Below are 18,757 nucleotides of genomic sequence, written 5' to 3' on the forward strand. Positions count from 1 at the left end.
TCATTGGCACAGGAGACAACTTCCTGAACAGAACACCAACAGCACAGGTTCTAAGAGCAACAATCAATAAATGGGACCTCATGAAACTGAAAAGCTTCTGTAAAGCAAAGGACCCTGTCATCAGAACAAAATGACTGCCTACAGATTGGGAAAGGATCTTCACCAGCCCTATATCTGACAGAGGACTAATATCCAGTATATATAAAGAACTCAAGAAGTTAAACAGCAACAAATCAAGTAATCCAAAATAAGATCAGAAACAAGGAGAGGAGGACCTCCCCTATCAGTGGACTTGGGGAGGGGCATGCATGAAGAAAGGGGAGGGAGGGTGGGATCGGGAGGGGAGAAGGGAGGGGCTTATGGGGGGATACAAAATGAATAAAGTGTAATTAATAAAAGTTAAATAAAAAATATGTGAAAAAAAATTGGGCACAGAGCTAAACAGAGAATTCTCAATAGAGGAATATCGAATGGCAGAGAAACACTTAAAGAAATGCTCAACTTCATTAGCCATCAGGGAAATGCAAATCAAAAAGACCCACAAGATTTCACCTTACACCCATCAGAATGGCCAAGATGAAAAACTCAAGTTGCAACACATACTGGAGAGGTTGTGGAGAAAGGGGAACCCTCCTCCACTGCTGGTGGGAATGTAATCTTGTACAACCACTCTGGAAATCAATCTGGCACTTCTTCAGACAACTATGAATAGCACTTCCTCGAGATCCAGCTATACCACTCCTAGGCATATATCCAAAAGAGGCTCAAGTACACAATAAGGACATTTGCTCAACCATGTTTGTAGCAGCTTTATTTGTAATAGCCAGAAGCTGGAAACAGCCCAGATGCCCCTCAGTGGAGTAATGGATACAGAAATTGTGGTACATCTACACAATGGAATATTACTCAGCAATAAAAAACAAGGAAATCATGAAATTTTCAGGTAAATGGTGGGATCTGGAAAAGATCCTCCTGAGTGAGCTATCCCAGAATCAGAAAGATGCACATGGTATATACTCACTCATATAGACATATAATATAGGATAAACCTACTAAAATCTGTACACCTAAAGAAACTAATCAAGAGAGAAGACTCTTGCTAAAATGCTCAATTCCTATCCAGAAGGCAAAGAGGATGGACATCAGAAGAAGGAGAAAAAAGGGAACAAGTCAGGAGCCTGCCACAGAGGGCCTCTGAAAGGCTCTGCCCTGCAGACTATCAGTGCAGATGCTGAGACTTATGGTATACATTTGGGCAGAGTGCAGGGAATCTTATGAAAGAAGTGGGAAACAGTAAGATCTGGAGAGGACAGGAGGTCCACAAGGAAAGCAATGGAACCAAAAAAATCTGAGCACAGGGGTCTTTCCTGAGACTGATACTCTAACCAAGGACCATGCATGGAGATAACCTAAGACCCCTGCACAGATGTAGCCCATGGCAGTTCAATATCCAAGTGGGTTCCATAGTAATGGGAACAGGGACTGTCTCTGACATGAACTGATTGGCCTGATCTTTAATTTGGTGAAGTTATGGAACCTTTAAAAGTTGCAGCCTTGGTGGAGGAAGCACACCATTGGAGGACAGGCTTCAAAGATTTATGGACTTGCTCCACTTCCTGTTCTCTCTCTCAGCTTTCCATTTGTGGATGAAATGTGACCTCTCTACTTCCCTCTCCACCATTGGAGACGCTATCATTCTGAATCATTTGCTAAAATAAACCCTTTCTTCTTTAAATTGCTTTTTATTGGCATTTTATTTCAGAAAAGTAACCGATAAAATAGAGAAAATTATTGATCCTCAAGGAACACAAAAAAGACCACAAACTATTAGTCTTTAGTGAGTTTGACTAAAGATGAAGTCATTCAAATGACACTTGAGCCCATTCCTCATTCAGAAGGACAAACGGGATAGATATCAAAAGCAGAAGAAGACAGGGAAAAGGACAGGAGCCTGCCACAGATGGCTTCTGAACAATCTACTGATAGAGGTATCCAAGCAGAGGCTGTGACTCATAGCCAAACTTTGGATAGAATGCATGGAATTTTATGAAAGCAGGGGAGATAGAAAAACCTGGAGGAGACAGGAACTCCAATAGGAAACCAACAGAGTAAAAAAAAAATAAAAATAAATAAAAAGTGGGCCCTGGGCCCTGGGGACCCTGCAGATTCTGACACCCCAACCAAGGACCATGCATGGAGAGGACCTAAAAACCCTGCTCAGATGTAGTCCACAGACATAATTCTCCAAGTGGGTTTCCTAATAAGGGAAGCAGGGGCTCTCTCTGACATGAACTCAGTGGCTGGCTCTCTGATCACCACCCCCTGGTGGGTGCAGCCTTGCCAGGCCACAGAGGAAGACAATAAGGACCTGATAGACTAGGATCAGATGGAAGGGGAGGAGGACCTCCCCTAACAGTGGACTGGGGAAAGAGTACAGGGCAGAAGAGAGAGGGAGGGTGGAGTTGGGAGCAGATGAGGGAGGCCACAAAGTATCCAGGATGAGCCTGGACACAAAGTCAATAAATTGTAGTAAATAATAATAATTTTTAAAAAAGAATCTGCTCAAAAAATAGGTCACAACTTAGTTGTAAGAGCAGTTGTACGGTAATAATTTTGGTTTCTTAAGTAGTATTACTCCCTGGTGACTAAGCATTCAAATATATGAGCCTATGGGGACCATTATTATCCCAACCACCCCTCACGGGCTTCTGAAGCCTCAAAGTCCACCCCCACTGATACACTTGCTCCAGCAGTCCATACCTCCTAACCGCTCTCAAACAGTAGTTCCACCAACTAGGGACCAGTTATTAAGATGTATCAACCTCGGGGGGGCATTCGCATTCAGTCCACCACTTAAGGCAATAACCAGATCTCTTGGATTAGTGTTCTGTGGTATACTTAATACAATCTCTGTCTTCCACACACCAGCATGTGCAGCTGACCCTTCTGTAAACCGAACAGCACAATACTTAAAAGTCAAGAGCTCGTTTGCCCTCCAGTTTAACTTGGTAGGGAAGAGAGCTTGTAATAGTGATGGTTAAGAGCTTGAAATGATGACGGCCTATCCTGGTGTATGCAACACCAGACCTAAAATGGCTATTGAGAATACTATTTAGAACAATAGCCAATTGGATTTCAGGTGATATTTTTCACACTGTCACTCACATGCTCCAAGACCTGCTAGCCTCCTGCTAGCCTCTCAGGAGGCAGAAATCTGTCCAGATTAAAAGCAGAAATCAATAGAAAATAACTACACTTTTGCACCTCAGCCTTCTCTCAGACGTTCATACATAGCGATCTGAATAATTACATGTCTACTGTGCAATAACTGTCTAAGCAGGAAGGCAAAATCTCCTGCTTTTCTTTTTTTTAAATTTTTATTCTTTTACTAATTACAGTTTATTCATTTTTTTATCCCAGCTGTAGCCCTCTCCCTCATTCTCTCCCAATTCCAGCTCCCTCCCTCATCTCTTCCCAAGCCCCTCTCCAAGTCCACTGATAGAGGAGGACATCCTCCTCTTCCATCTGACCCTAGTTTATCAGGTCTCATCAGGACTGGCTACATTGTCCTCATCTGTGCTCTGGCAAGGCTGCTTCCCCCCCCCCCAGGGGGTGGCAATTAAAGAACCAGCCACTAAGTTCATGTCAGAGAAGACCCTGTTCCCCTTACTATGTCTTCTCTTTCTAGAATATTTATTGAAACCATTTCTTCTAATAAAACACTTGCTTCATATATATATATATATATATATATATATATATATATATATATATTCACCAACTTCTCCAGAAAATAAATGCTTTTGCTGCTTCCAAGGTATTTTAATCACAATATTTGCCACATTCAAAATTTTTCTCTCACAGTAATGCAACTGAAAACGCTGTACAATTAATAAAGCTCCAAGCTAAACTTTTTTTATCACACACATCATGTGACTGTCTCTTCTAGTTTTCTGCATAATCAAGATTTTGTTTATGTAGCACATAAGATTAGAAAATTAAAATCAAAGATCAGAAATTAATTGTCCCCAAGTAAGTACACAATCATGAACACTTTAATTTATTGAATCCATAACTAATTAAAGTATTGCACTGACTCATCAATCATAGAATCATATTGCTGAGTTTGCTGATAGCCTGGAATATTGACAAAGACTGTCATAGTCATATGAAATGCGCCATTAGCCATTTGTGTATTCATGCCTTTTCATTTATTTGCATCTATGCTTACATGTACCATGATACAACCTTGATAAATACTGATGCCTTTTCAAAAGTTTTATAAATGACTTTAGACATTTACAAAAGCCTTTCCCCCCAAAAAAACCTGTGGTTTAGTTCCCATAAAACTACCCACATTAAAATCCCACATAATTTAAAAATTCATGCAATGAAATATTTCCTTTATAATTTTAAAATAACAATAAAAATTGACAACTGAACTACTTATCGCAGGTCTTACTTGGGGTGCCTTGTATTTGTATGAACGTATTAAATAACAAAAATATTGGGGAGGCATTACAATTAGCTCTACATCAGTGACTAGGAAATAAGCTAGGGAGAAAATATAAGTGAAGGGGCAGGAGAGATGGCTCATTGCTTAAGAGGGAACACTGCTTTTCCAGAGCATCTACATTTAGTTTCTAGCAGCTATGTTGGGAGACTCACAACTGCCTATAACTCCAGCCTTTTCTGGCCTCTATAGGCACCTGCACCCATATGTGTATGTTTGTGCCCACATATACACACAAAATCAAATTTAATAAAAATGAAGTCTTTCAAAAATGAAATAAAGATAAGCCAAGCAGAATATAAGGTATATTCATATAGAAAATAAATGCTAGTCCTAATTTTGTCTTTTACCTCTGCTCAATAGATCCAAATTTCATTCAAAAAAGATTTTAATAGGAAACTCTATAATCATGGTTTATGTATTTATTTTTAAAGCTTTTAATGTTTATTTTATGTGTATGGGTGTTTTGCCTACATGCGTGTCTATGCACCGTGTCCCTGAAGAGGAGAGTGTTTTTAATAGCCGTCTTGAAAATATGTGGAATAATTAAATGTTGAGAATTATGAAATAAACCAAACAATTCGACACTACATCATTGACAATGCCAAAGTGACATCATTTTAGTTCAGATATACAAGGCCTAGAAAATGAGAATCACTGAAAGCAGTCAATGTTATGAAGACTTTCTAAGGATTCTCAAGAAACATGACGTTACTGTGTGCCTAGGTTTTAGAATTGTATTAGTTCTGATTTGGATGGAATAAGAGGCCCAGTGCAATTGCTCACGCTGACACCATGAGCACTGAGATGTAGGTGGCTCTCCACCTCCAGCTCCCGCTCTCTACTCCTTTCCTTCTGCTTCTGGTTCCTGTACATTTTTCTTCTGCATCCAACAGGCATACATGTTCTTGGTTCTGATGTAATCGTTAACATCTTGTTTCTGCACCTCTGCAGAGAACCAGTTCTACAGACAGTCATGCAAATGAGGATTAAAAGTGGGTTCTAAAGTTTCTCTAGTGTGTGCAGGGTAAATGCAAGCATACTGGAAAACACTGGTATCTGGACAGCTGTATTCTGTTTCATTAAAAAAAAATCACTGGTTTATTTGCTTCATGGTTATTAATTAAACTACTTATCTATATAATGCAGAAAGTACAGTGAATGTAGATTATTTTGAAGGATTTATTTGTGAAATACAATTTGGTGGCTATCATGCTCACATATGCATTTCTCAACATTTTGTAAGCCTATTATTTGCTCAATCTAGCTCTCATATAAGTCCATAAAACTGTATTAAACATATAGAGAATTACAGATTTACTCTGCATTTTAATCAGTTGCTTCAAACATTACATTTAACTCTTAGTTTCTGTTTTAGGGAATAAATACATTCACAAAATCACCACAAATGTGTGCTGGTCAGAAATATAGATTATGTATCATGACACTGCTCTCCACACCTGACACTCAAATATTACTGAATGCCACACTGTGACTTTAATAAATGATACAGAGCTCTCAATTTTTTTCCTACCTGCTTTATTCCTTCTTCTTCATTATCCGCATGCTTAAAACAAAACTATTGAAATCATGTTTTTAAAGTAAAGTTACAACGACATAGTATTGTGCATGACTAAGGCTTAAAGGCAAAGATGAATGTTTTCATTTTAGCACTGGTGAACACGAGATGCCAACATAAGTAATGCCCTGGCCAACATCCTGTGGCCTACTGCAACCGTAGACTCCATCTCAAACATACTTGATTCAAGAATGTCTTGTGGAGTCTTTCAGAGTGCATCTGGTAGGCTCCCATTCTGTTCCCTCTCTTCAACTGCTTCTGGTGTCTATTCTATTTGCCCTTTTGAATGAGAATTGAGCACCCTCTCTAAGGTCCTCCTCGTTATTTAGTTTCCTTAGTCTGTGGATTTTAGTATGGTTATCCTATACTACATAGATAATTTCTACTTATAAGTGAGTATATACCATGCATGTCTTACTGGTACTGGGTTACCTCACCCAGGATGATCTTTTCTAGATCCATCCATTTGCCTGCAAATTTCATGAATTCCTTGTTTTTAATAACTGAGTAGTAAGTATTCCATTATGTAAATGTACTAGGGGATTGAAGCAGATGCTGAGACTTACAGCCAAACTTTGGGCAGAGAACATGGAATCTTATAGAAGAGTGAAGGTGTTGCAATAGTAATAAAAACTACATTGATCAGGCATAGAATCAGGCTGGGTGATCAATGGAATGGAATCAAAGACCCAGAAATAAACTCACATACCTATGCACACCTGCTTTGTGACAGAGGATTGAAAAACATACAATGGAAATAAGACCACATCTTCAGCAAAATGGTGCTGCTCTAACTGGATGTTTACATGTTAAAAATGCAAATAGATCAATATTTATTACCCTGTACAAAACTCAAGTCCAAGAGTATCAAAAACCTCAACATAAAACCAGACACTCTAAATCTGCTGGGGGAGAAAGTGGGGAAGAGCCTTGAACTCATTGGCACACAAGACAACTTCCTGAACAGAACAACAGTTAAGGCTTTAAGATATACAATTAATAAATGGAACCTCTTGAAACTGAAAGCTTCTGTAAAGCAAAGAACACTCTCAATTGGATGAAATGGCAGTCTCCACTTTGGGAAAATATATTCACCATCTGACAAAGGTCTAATATCCAAAATATATAAAGAACACAAGAAATTCAACACCAACAAACCAAATAATACAATTAAACAATGGTATACAGAGATAAACAGCGAATTCTCAACAGAGGAATATTGAATGGTAGAGAAGCACTTAAATGCTCAATGTCCTTAGTTATCAGGGAAATGCAAATCAAAATTACTCAGATTCCATCTTACACTCATCAGAAGGGCTAAGATAAGAAACTCAGTGACAACACATGCTGGCAAGGATGTGGAGAAAGTGGAACACTCCTCCATTGCTGGTGAGAGTGCAAACTTGTACAACCATGTTGGTAAACATTCTGGTGCTTTATTAGGAAACTGGGAATAGCCATATGTCAAGACTCAGTTATACCACTCCTGGACATACACCAGAAAGATGCTGCACAATACAACACGGACATCTGTTCAGTCATGTTTATACCAGCTTTAATCATAGTAGCCAGAAACTGGAAACAACCTAGAAGTCCCTCAACCAAAGAATGGATAAAGAAACTGTGGCACATTTACACAAGGAAATACTACTCAGCCATTACAAACACAAGGAACTCTCTTAGGCAGTGTAAATTTTTTGTCATGGTTTTTATGGGGGTGGTTGGTGTTTCCTACCCTTTATTAGAAGACTAGTCAAGTTAGAGGATGTCCTCTTCATTCTCTACAGTCTCTGCTACTAGGACTTTCTGCTTGAACCCCTCTCATATCCTCCTAGGCACCTACCGTGACTTAGGTCTCCAGTTTGTCACAGAGATGTCTCCACCCTCAGTATCTCTTTTCTTTATAGGCATCTATCCTCTTGTCCTTGCTCTCCTCATGTCTGATCTCCACCCTCTTAACTCTTTGTGCCCCCTCTCCTACCTTGTTTCCTCTCCTCAAACTCTGTGTATTCTACCTCCCCTTCCAATTGAGATTGATATATCCTCAATTGGGTCCTGCTACAAGATGTACAGGGATAAATATAAACAGGATAGAACAAAAATTGAGGAAATGTCCAAACTATGCCTGGCCCAACCAAAGAACCACCCTATTGGAGAGTGCCAAACACTGACACTATGAACTGTGCTCTGCTAAAGATGCAGACAGTAGGCTGTCAGAGTTGTCCTCTGAGTGGCTCTACCCAGAATAGCCTCAAAACTGATGCTGAAACTCACAGCCAAACACTGCGGGATGCATAGGTAGTCTTGAGGAATAGTGGGAGGAAAAAGAAAAGGACTCAGAAGTGACAGGAGAGCCGGAAGAAAAACAACAGAGTCAAAAAATCAGGGCCCAATGGGGTTTGCTGAGACTCAAGCATCAACCAAGGACCATTTATGAATTGGATCTAGGCCCCCTACAAAGATGAGCAACTTAGTCTTCAAGTGGGTGCTCTAGGAAGTGAAGTGGGGACTGCATTGGACAGGGACTCACTTACTAGCTTTTAGATCATTTTCCCCCGGCAGGCCTTCCTTGACAAGCCAGGGGTAAAGAGGATACCGTCAGTCCTGATGCAACTTGATGAGCTGAGGTGGATGCAAAAGGGAGCTCAGCTTTTCTGAGGAAAAGGGAAGGGCTGAGAGGGAAGGGGGAGAGTGTAGGACTAAGACAGAAGGAGGGAAGGGGCTACAAGGATGTAAAGTAAATAAATTAAATAAATGAGAAACAACAACAACAAAAGAAAATCATGAAATTTGCAGGCAAATGAATGGAGCTAGAAAAAACAAGCAAACACACACACAGACACACACACACACACACACACACACACACACACACACACACTGAGTGACCCAGAAAGGTACACATGGTATATGCACTTATAAGCAGATTTTAGACATATAGTACAGGATAGACAGACTACTCCAGGAAAATAAATCGATGGGCATCTTAAGCTTCATGCTGAGTCACTTAGAGGACTTAGTCACTTAGCCACTCAGAGGACAACTCTGACAGCCTACTGTCTGCATCTTTAGCAGAGCATAGTTCATAGTGTCAGTGTTTGGCACTCTCCAATAGGGTGGTTCTTTGGTTGGGCCAGGCATAGTTTGGACATTTCCTCAATTTTTGTTCTATCCTGTTTATATTTATCCCTGTACATCTTGTAGCAGGACCCAATTCTCTGAGTTAGGGGAGTGGGTGGGAGATAGCTCTGATATAGACTATGTTGCCTGTTTTTTGATCACTTCTCCCTGATGGGACTTCCCTACAAGGCCACAGAAGAAGAAGATGAACTCAGTCCTCATATGAATAGATGAGCTAGGGTGTCAGGGAGGAGGTACCCTATTCTAAAGAATAGAGGAAAAGGGAGGATGGGACTGAGAGGAGAGGAGGGAGGGACCTATGACTGATATGTTTATTAATTAATTTAAAAAAATCCAAACAGACATAAAAAAAACAAAACAAAACTTTGGGAGGATAGAAGGACTTGGAAGGTACAGGAGCTCTCCATAGAGATGAGCAAATCTGGACTGAGACAGGCCTGCAGAGACTGATGCACCAACCAAGAACCATGCACTGAGAGGACCTAGACCCCTTGCTCAGATGTAGCCCATAGGCAGCTCGGTCTTCATGTGGGTTCCCTAATAAGGATAGCAGATGCTGTCTCTGAAATGGACTCTGTTGCCATCTCTTTGATCACTTCTCCCTGGCAGAGCTGTCTTGTCATACTACAAAGGACAAGGATACAGACAATCCTGGAGAGACTTGACAAACTAGGGACAGCTGGTAGGGAAGGAGGGATCCCCCTTTATGTAGACTAGGAGAGGAGGATAAGGGAGAAGAGAGAGGGAGGGTGGTACTGGGAAGGCTACAATCTGGATATAAATTGAATGAATGAAAAAAAATAAAAAATAAAGTTTTGTGTATTTTTTCAATGAACATAGAGCAATATTTGCTTTTCTGTATCTGATTTTTCAAATTGCTATTGCTGCTTCATTTTTAAGTTAGCAGTATTAAAAATAATTGTTTGCTAGATGGAAGGGGAGGAGGTCCTCCCCTATCAATGGGATGGGGAAGGGGCATGGGAGGAGATGAGGGAGGAAGAGAGGAAGGGAGGGAAGGATTGGGAGGGGACAAGGGTGGTAGTTACAGCTGGGATACAAAGTAAATAAATTGTAATAAATAAATTATACTTAAAAATAATTGTTTGCATTAATAAATTGATTGAATTTATAATGAATTATTCATAAAAACAACAATGTTGACTGGCCTAATAGTAGTAGTGGGTGGGTAATATTATTCAAAATTTTATCATGATATGATGGTGAGGGTGTAGATGTTTTCATTTTATTAATGGAGAAATTGAAGAGCACAAAAAAAGAGAAATATACTTCAGCCCTTCTGGCTAATGTTGAACTATGAATTTTAATTTTTAAAACATCTAGATGTTCCTAAACTCAGTAAAATACATTTTAAATATTATGTTTAGCCCTGTTAATAAGACAAATACATGTTGATTAAATTATCATGAATTCTATTTCACTTTTCAGATGTAGTTGTCATTATGTAATCCCCTTACTCTTGAAATTGTAGTTCAATTTCACACGTATAATTGACAGCACCCCAAAGAAATACATGAGTCTCTCAAAATCATTAGCAAGGGAAGATGAATAGGACATAAATGTCGACATTGTATGAAAAGTGTCAGAGAGAAAAACATCCACCACTGGGGAAATCTACGCAATTCTCCACATAACACATTCGTCAAATTGCGAGTTAAGCAATAAACCATGTAGGTCGGGTCACATTCCAAATATAGACCTTCTTCTGTCTACATAATACAGCTGAACGCTGACACCAATTCCATACTGCCACGAGTAAAAAAATAAGGACCATCTTAATTCATCTGAAAAGAGACATCTCAATGGAAAACGCAATCAAATCTTACCAAAACATCATTATCAAGTCTTTTAGGTAAGGAATATGTAGAATTTAGAGAATGCTACAGCCTTCTATGTTTGTGTTAGAAAAGAAAATTAAGGCACTAACATCGTTGGGTCTGGAGAGGGTTAGTGCTGAAGGAGCTTGCCTCCAAGCTTGATGACCTGAGGAAGATGCCTAGGTCTCAGATGATAGAAGGAGAGAGCTGAGAACAAGTTATGTTCTGACTTCCACACACATATTAATGTGGTAGCTGAGAACAAGTTATGTTCTGACTTCCACACAAATAATACTGGTGTGGTAGGATATGCTTGTAATACCACCATGTAGGAGGTGGTGGCAGAAGGACCAGAGATTCAAGGCCATCCTTATGTACGTAGGTAGTTGAAGACCAGAATGGGCTACATAAAACCTTGTCTTAAAGACCAAACAAACAAACAAATAAAAAAGGCGAAATAAGTATACAAATGCGCAGATAATTGTCAAATACTTCTGCCTCCAGAATTTTGCTATAATTTTGCAAAATAATTGACAGTAGTAGGCAGTGTGAATTTTGTGAAAGGCTTAATATCCCGGATTTTTCCGGTTTTTACTAGTGGGACCATATAGTACACTTTTTAAATTGGTCAAATACAAGCAGTACTAGTAGAGATGGAACTGAGTGGTCCATGCTGGTTGGCCAGCATGTTCAGTGTCTCCAGGGTGGGCTTACAAGCACATGCCATCACACCCAGCTTTTTATGAGCATGGCCTCAAGTTCCAAAGGTCAGACTGAGGTCTTCATGCTCCTTGGCAAGTGCCTTACCCACTGAACTATCTCCCAACCCTGATTTGATATATTCTTAGGGAATCACGTTGGATGAATAATGCAGAGAACTTAGGAAAGCACCAATGTTTGCAGGGTATATTGCACAAGAAGGTGAGTTCTGTAAATACGTTACTTTTAGCCTCACTGGACAGGGTCTGGGGCGGAGCAAGCTTACCAGTTGCTGTCCTTGCACACCCCAGGCCGCATACTGCAACACTGAGTCCTCTACTTCTGGAGGATTCAGCTCCCACACTTCCCTTAAAAAGATGTAAATATTTTCACATGAGCAAACTGACATCAATGACAACTTAGCTTGACAGTGGCTCAGAAAACACAGAAAACCAAAGAACTTACCTAGTGTGTATGTTGTAAATCAAATATGAAGCGTTAAATGAGTAATGAAAAATCTGAAATAAGAAAAGAATAGAGTAATCAATCATAGTTCTCAGTAAAGGATTGGTATTAATGCACACTAAAGAGTGGCTGTTAAGGAAAACATAAGATATTATGAATTATGGCAGTTAAGGTATTCATTGCCTTTTTGTACCTTCTTGAGCAGAAAACAGGTTTTCCTATTATCCATTCTCCCTAACCTGTCCTCTCTGTCCTTTCCTCTCTTCTCTCTCTAAGGAAAAATAGCTAGTCACTTATGGAACACATAATTTTAAGGAGCCTGTGCCTGGGGCACGGTTCAGCATAGAGTCAGGGCCTCTGGGTTACTCTTTCTTAAAACACAAAGCAAAATCCAACAACAACAAAACACAGATACCACCTGAGGAACTAGAGCCCAGGTTGACCTCGTGTTCCAAAGGGTCATGAGCGCACACACACACACACACACACACACACACACACACGCACATACACACACGCACATACACACACACACACACACACACACACACACGCGCGCGCACGCGCGCGCGCGCACATACACACAGATGGGGGTAGGGAAATGCACATGTGCTCTGCTTCTTTGAAAACTCATTTTCCCAAGGCTAATTGCATCCATAGGGCAAAACAAAATCTTACACACAGAAACGCAGTGCAGAGCACGAAGCTGTCTGAATTTCTGTTTCCCTAAGCTAAAATGATGAAATGAAGGAATCTGGAAGAAATGAGAAAACTGAAAAGGATAAATTTGGAAAGTAGTGGTGAGCATGCTCTATGCCAGGGAAAATTATGTCTTTCTGAAGCTATGTCAAGCTGGTAAACACAATTCTTAACTCACCTATCTGTGTGGGAATATTACTGGCTTGTGGATTGACACTGATACTTCCCATTCTCATTCTACAATTACAAATGGAGACTTTTGTTACTCTATTGAGGGTGTAATGCATACATCATTAATATTGTCAACTAAAAAAAGGTTAAATGTAAAGCCTCTGCTTCCCCTCACTGTAACAATAATTTTGATTAAATAAATTAGCCACAAATTGGCAAAGCACTATAAATGTTCCCTTTTAGCAGTAAATTGCCCATCTTTGCCTTCACTAGTGTTGCTTCTTTCGAGGCCTCATTTGTTTTTTTGTTTCTGGAATATTTTTCAAATCTGAGATTGGCTTTACTGAGTTCAAAAAGTGGGTTTTGTTGGTATCTATGTTGACATTCATATCATATTCAATAAAATTATCTTTAAGACTGATTTTGTTATTTTTATTTAGCTTTGTGTGGAGACTTGTATGTGCAGACACATATGTATATGTGTGTATACATACATACACACACACACACACATATATGTATAGTGTACCTACATGAGTGTTTTGCCTGATTGCAGTATACTTGCATTGTTCATGGAGGCCAGAAGAAAGGTGTCAGGTACCCTGAAACTGGAGTTAGAGATGGCTATTAGCCACCATGTGAGTTCTGGGAATCACACCTAGATCCTTTAAAAGAGAAGCCAGTAGGCCTAAGCACTGAGAGAACTCTGTAACCTCATGTCTAGTTTTATTTGAGTTCTGGAGAACAAATCCAGGTCCCCATGCTTGTGTGGCAAGAGCTTTATAACTCAGCTACTTCTCTTTCTGCTAACTTCAAGATTTTTTAAAATGTGTTTGCATGTCATCCTTCATAATGCATGTCAACACTGTCTGCCTAGCTTCCAGTTTTAGCATATATTCTGCCAAAGAAGGCACTGACCTCAAGCTTGAAATCATTACAGCTGAGAAAGACATAAGAAATATGCCTGCCTCTGTCAACATCTTTTATCTCTAAAAGTTCTATTCACCAAAGCAACCTGTCAACCGGGCAATTGCTCTTAACAGCAGATAAATGCATGAACTGTGTTATGAGTTCAAAGAAGCCATTCACCCCTGCCACTGATCCACCAGCAATGAGTCCAGGTTTCTAGCCCCACATTAATCTTGGAAGCAACATTTTTTTAAGCATTAACAGTTGGAGCAAAGCAGACCACCAAAGTAATCACTGAAACATGAGTTGGTAGCTCCAGCTGGTATCTGTTTATAATAGCTACTCTAAAGGTTACCAGCTCTTCTGTGGAAGTCTAAATTACTTACATTGGTGCTCGATAAATGACTCAGTAATTAAGGTTATTGCGGTGTAAGCATGAGGACCAGAGTTGAAACCTGTAGGAGCCCATGTAAACGTTGACTGTGTATGCGAGCTTACCTGTAATTTCAGCACCCATATATGTGGTAGATGGGCTTGGTGGCCCTCCTATAATTGCTGCCACAGAAGATGAAGACAGGGATTCCTAGCCAGCAAATGTAATCGTACTGGTAAGCTCTAGGTTTGATGAGAGACTCTGCCTTAGTAACTAACATAGGAAATTGATTGATGACGATTCCTGATACCCATGCTTGGCCTTCACATACATGCACAGACAGACAGACAGACACACACACACAATTAAAACATGCATATATGCACATATGCATACCACATACACACATAGAACAAATGAAATAAAAGACAAAATTCTTGGCTGCCCTTCAGATGATGTGAATTGGAGAATAGGAAATATACATGTGTGCTCTGATTTTTGTCCGTTACAACATTTTTTTCTTTCTGCAGGAATGTCATAGAAAATCCCTTCTAAGTTATCTTTGTAGCCTTGACTGGTCTGTAAAACTAGAGCAAGTTGCAGTAATATTTTAGTGCTTTGGTTCCATCTATATGCTGCAAAGCATATAGAACCTAACGCTGTACAGGTCTTAGAGCTCTGTTCTGTACATTCATTGTCCTTTTTTACAACGCATAAGCTGAGCATGCCATTCCCCTGCATGACCCCAAATACAACTTGTTGTATAACTTTGTGGAATTAAATTGAAATCCTATACCCACAGTAAAATTTAGGACATGGATTATGAGGCTAAGAGTCTCTCTCTCTTCTTTATTTCCTCCCTCTCTCCTTCCATCTGTAAAATTCTAGATTAATGTAAAAAGTAGGATATTCAATGAGAAGTGTATTTACCTTCAGTGAACATCTATTGAAAGAGACTCTTCTAAATTCACCCCTTATCCTGCCTTCGACAACATTCCTATCATTAAATATCTCATTCTAGTATTCTTTTAAAATTATTTTTTCTTTTCTTTAGAGTATAATATAATTACATCTTTCCATCAGGCAGAGACCATTAAAGAAAACCACAAGCAATCAAAATGCCCAGTAGTGGAACCCAGTTCTACTGAACACATCTACAATACAAATCACAAACCTTAGGCTCTGGGATCATTGCAGAAGTAGGAGCAGAAAGATTGTAAGTGCCAGAGGATCAGAAATTTTTCCATAAGATTGTGTCTGTTTGTAATATCAGAAACAAGAGGCCATAAAGTCTCACCAACATGACTGGCCAGATGCTTGCTGCACAAGAACAGTAAGAATAGACAGGATAACATGAATTGTAAGGGAAAAAGTTTAGGAGGCCTCAACCATACCCAAAGACCTAAAGGCAAGTATTCTTTAACATTTAAGTCATTTCCTTTTAGTCTAGGCTCCCTTTCTTTATGGGAAAGACATATCAAACTCTATATTGAGGAGTAATCTGGTAGCCACCCAGGCTGAGTGAGGAAGTAGAGGAGAATAGAAACAGGAATTGCCTGGGGGATTCCTGGCCAGAGGCAGGAAAGTTAATGTGGGAGAGAAACCACTCAGAAAGGGAAAAGCTGGGAACTCCTGCATTAGGCCACCTAAATCCTACTCATGTGGCACAGAGGAACAGCCTATCTGCAGTAACCTATGGCTTATTAATACTACTAAAGTGCACACATATGATTATATGTAGAAGTATGTGTAGCAAAGCATATGTAAGAAATCTCATGCTATGGAATTGAGCCCCACAAATCCATGCAATCCAAACAACTTCAAAAACCCATATGTGACAAAGAAGCCCCAAATTATTTATATAATGAGTCTGCTTGGGTTGACAAGTTTTCTCTTATGTCCAGCCTGCTTCCTCCTTTGCAAGAGTATCTGTCTCTAATGTGTTGTTGTTTTGGCTAATATCCATGTGTCTCCATCCAACTCCTTGTTCCTGCATACAAGAACCTGGGAGCCCACTGTGAATAACTCTGACCCTCTATGTAAGCCTCGCATCAGGATCCTGAAGATAAACTTTGGTGCCCTTGACCTCTCAGAACTCTCAGTGTGACCAAATTAAATAAATCTCTTGCTCTGATTTTCTCCATCACTTGTTCGTTTAATTTGAATATAGAGAATTGATGGCTGAGCTTGGCTTATCAAAATGACCAGAGCCCAGGCTCTGTCCCTAGCAACTCTAAGAGCTTTGGGCAGAGTAAGCCAAGACTGTACTCCAGAGGCCGTACGGCAGCTCTACCAATGCGGCTCAAGTGGAACCTTCACGGCATAGCAGAGGCTGCTGGCGGTTTCATAATTTATGCCATTTAGTGCTGAAATCAACCTCAAGGATTAGGTATAATTTATAATTACATACAAGGCTCTGTGAGACTGAAAATTAGCATTGAATGTTGAAGTAAGAAAGAAAGCTGAGCCCACCTCTGTCTGTTATGTGAGTTAAGCACTCTACACACTATTTGGCATAGATCTTGTACCTGCAGTGCAACTCTGTCTTCACCACAGATTCATTTCATATCACTTCCTGGACTCTGGACTAAGATCAAGTATAAAAGATTTATTTCTAAAGGATCAGTTAAGCTACCCTTAAGAGATTCATTGACAGGACTATGCATGAATTTATTGGGATTACCAAAGTTTAGAGAAATTTCATTGTTAGAAAGATGACCTAATATATCGGATCATGAAATCCCCCTCATCCATTAACTATTTTTCACATTTTCCCTTTAGAATGTCAGTTACTACCAAAGACATCTGTGGATATTCATTTCAAGGAGAATTAGACTCACAAGAAAAAGGGACCAAACAATGCATTGACTCCTGCTTAAACCAGATTTGGTATCTCAGAGCACCAAAGCTTTCTCTGCATTGAGGTTAAACTGCCAAATTGATATAAATTGCATGCTTTTTTTTTCATGGCCCAGAGAATATTTAAAATGGTATTATGGATTTGCCATCAACTCAAACAATGAACTGTGAGAAAGCAAGCCTAAATCGATGGCATTTATAAAGAGCCACAATGACACAGCTAGCAGAAAGTACAGGCCAAAGGGGATTTGTTTCTTTTGGAAGTTGGTGATAGGATACATTCTACAAAAACCTTTTAATAGGAGTGAGTGGTGACCTTTTTGTTTAAAAGGCTTTATTTTTATTATGGTGTTAAGAGCAGGAGCCATGAAATATCTGACTTTCCTGTCGTAAATATGGCTCATAACATTGTAAGGAATAGCTTTACAAAAAATCCCTTTAAGATTTCCATTACACCTCCCCCTGAGGGGAGAGCAGCTTTACCAGGCCACAGAAGATGACAGTGCAGCCACTCCTGATGTGATCTAATAGACTAAGATCAGAAGGAAGGAGAGGAGGTCCTCCCCTATCAGTGGACTTGGGGAGGGGCATGCATGAAGAAGGGGGAGGGAGGGTAGGAGTGGGAAGAGTGGAGGGAGGGGCTTACGGAGAGATACAAAGTGAATAAAGTGTAATTAATAAAAAAAAAACGAAAGAAAAAAAGAATTTTAAAGGAGGGCCTCCCCTATCAGTAGACTAGGGGAGGGGCATAGGGGGAAAAGAAGAAGGGAGGGTGCGACTGGGAGGAAACAAGGGAGTTGGGATACAAAGTGAATAAATTGTAATAAATAAAAAATAAAATGAAATTAAAAAAAATTTCCATTACAAAAAGGCTTTGTGAGCAGGAAACAAACATTGGGTAAAGGGGAAAATGAGCAGGAGATAATGGAAGCAACAATGAATGTTCATTAGTATTTTAAATTACCTTCATAAGTTTTCTCACTCATTTTTATTCTCTTTATTTTTATTAGGTTACAAAGTAGAAGTTTTCCCTGTGGCATTTTCATAAATCCCGAGTTTCGGCCTATCTGTCATGTAACCCCTTCTCTGGTATCCCAGCTCCTCCTTTTATGTCACCTGAGTTCTATCACCCTTCCCACTTCATTTCCTTAAAGCTTCTTTCTTCACCTCTCAGTGGCCCCTTTCTCCTCTCCTGGCTTCCACACATGCTCACTTTTACATTGATGCACATCTATAAAAAGCAAAAGGTCCAATATGCAAATGGGAGAGAACATGCAATGTTTTTCTTTCTGAGTCAGGGGTATCTTACTTCATATTGTCACTATTTCCATAGATTTTCTTGCAAAGTTTAGTTTTCTTCATAGATGGATAAAATTCCATTGTATACATTTACCACATAAATTAGGATTGGATCAAAGTTATTACCAACTCTAAAATTCATATTCCTTCTGCTGCAATAAAAAGAAATGCAAGCATTGGTTTCTGTAGGTTTCAGCACAGGAACTACAATGAAG

The 18,757-nt window shown here is 39.6% G+C and overlaps 1 protein-coding gene across 2 annotated transcripts in view; it reads right to left on the bottom strand.

Annotated features, from left to right (window-relative positions):
- Positions 1-18,757, bottom strand: part of Dpp10 (dipeptidyl peptidase like 10) — a 1,523,950-nt gene that overhangs the window by 148,674 nt on the left and 1,356,519 nt on the right. For both annotated transcript variants that reach the window (XM_060371777.1, XM_060371776.1), the window contains exons 6-7: positions 12,233-12,285; positions 12,054-12,135 (exon numbers count right to left, since the gene is read on the bottom strand). In XM_060371777.1, coding sequence (XP_060227760.1) covers positions 12,054-12,135; positions 12,233-12,285 — 135 coding nt within the window. The remainder of the gene's footprint in view (positions 1-12,053; positions 12,136-12,232; positions 12,286-18,757) is intronic.

This window comes from Meriones unguiculatus, chromosome 18, assembly GCF_030254825.1.
Source record: "Meriones unguiculatus strain TT.TT164.6M chromosome 18, Bangor_MerUng_6.1, whole genome shotgun sequence".
NCBI lineage: Eukaryota > Metazoa > Chordata > Mammalia > Rodentia > Muridae > Meriones > Meriones unguiculatus.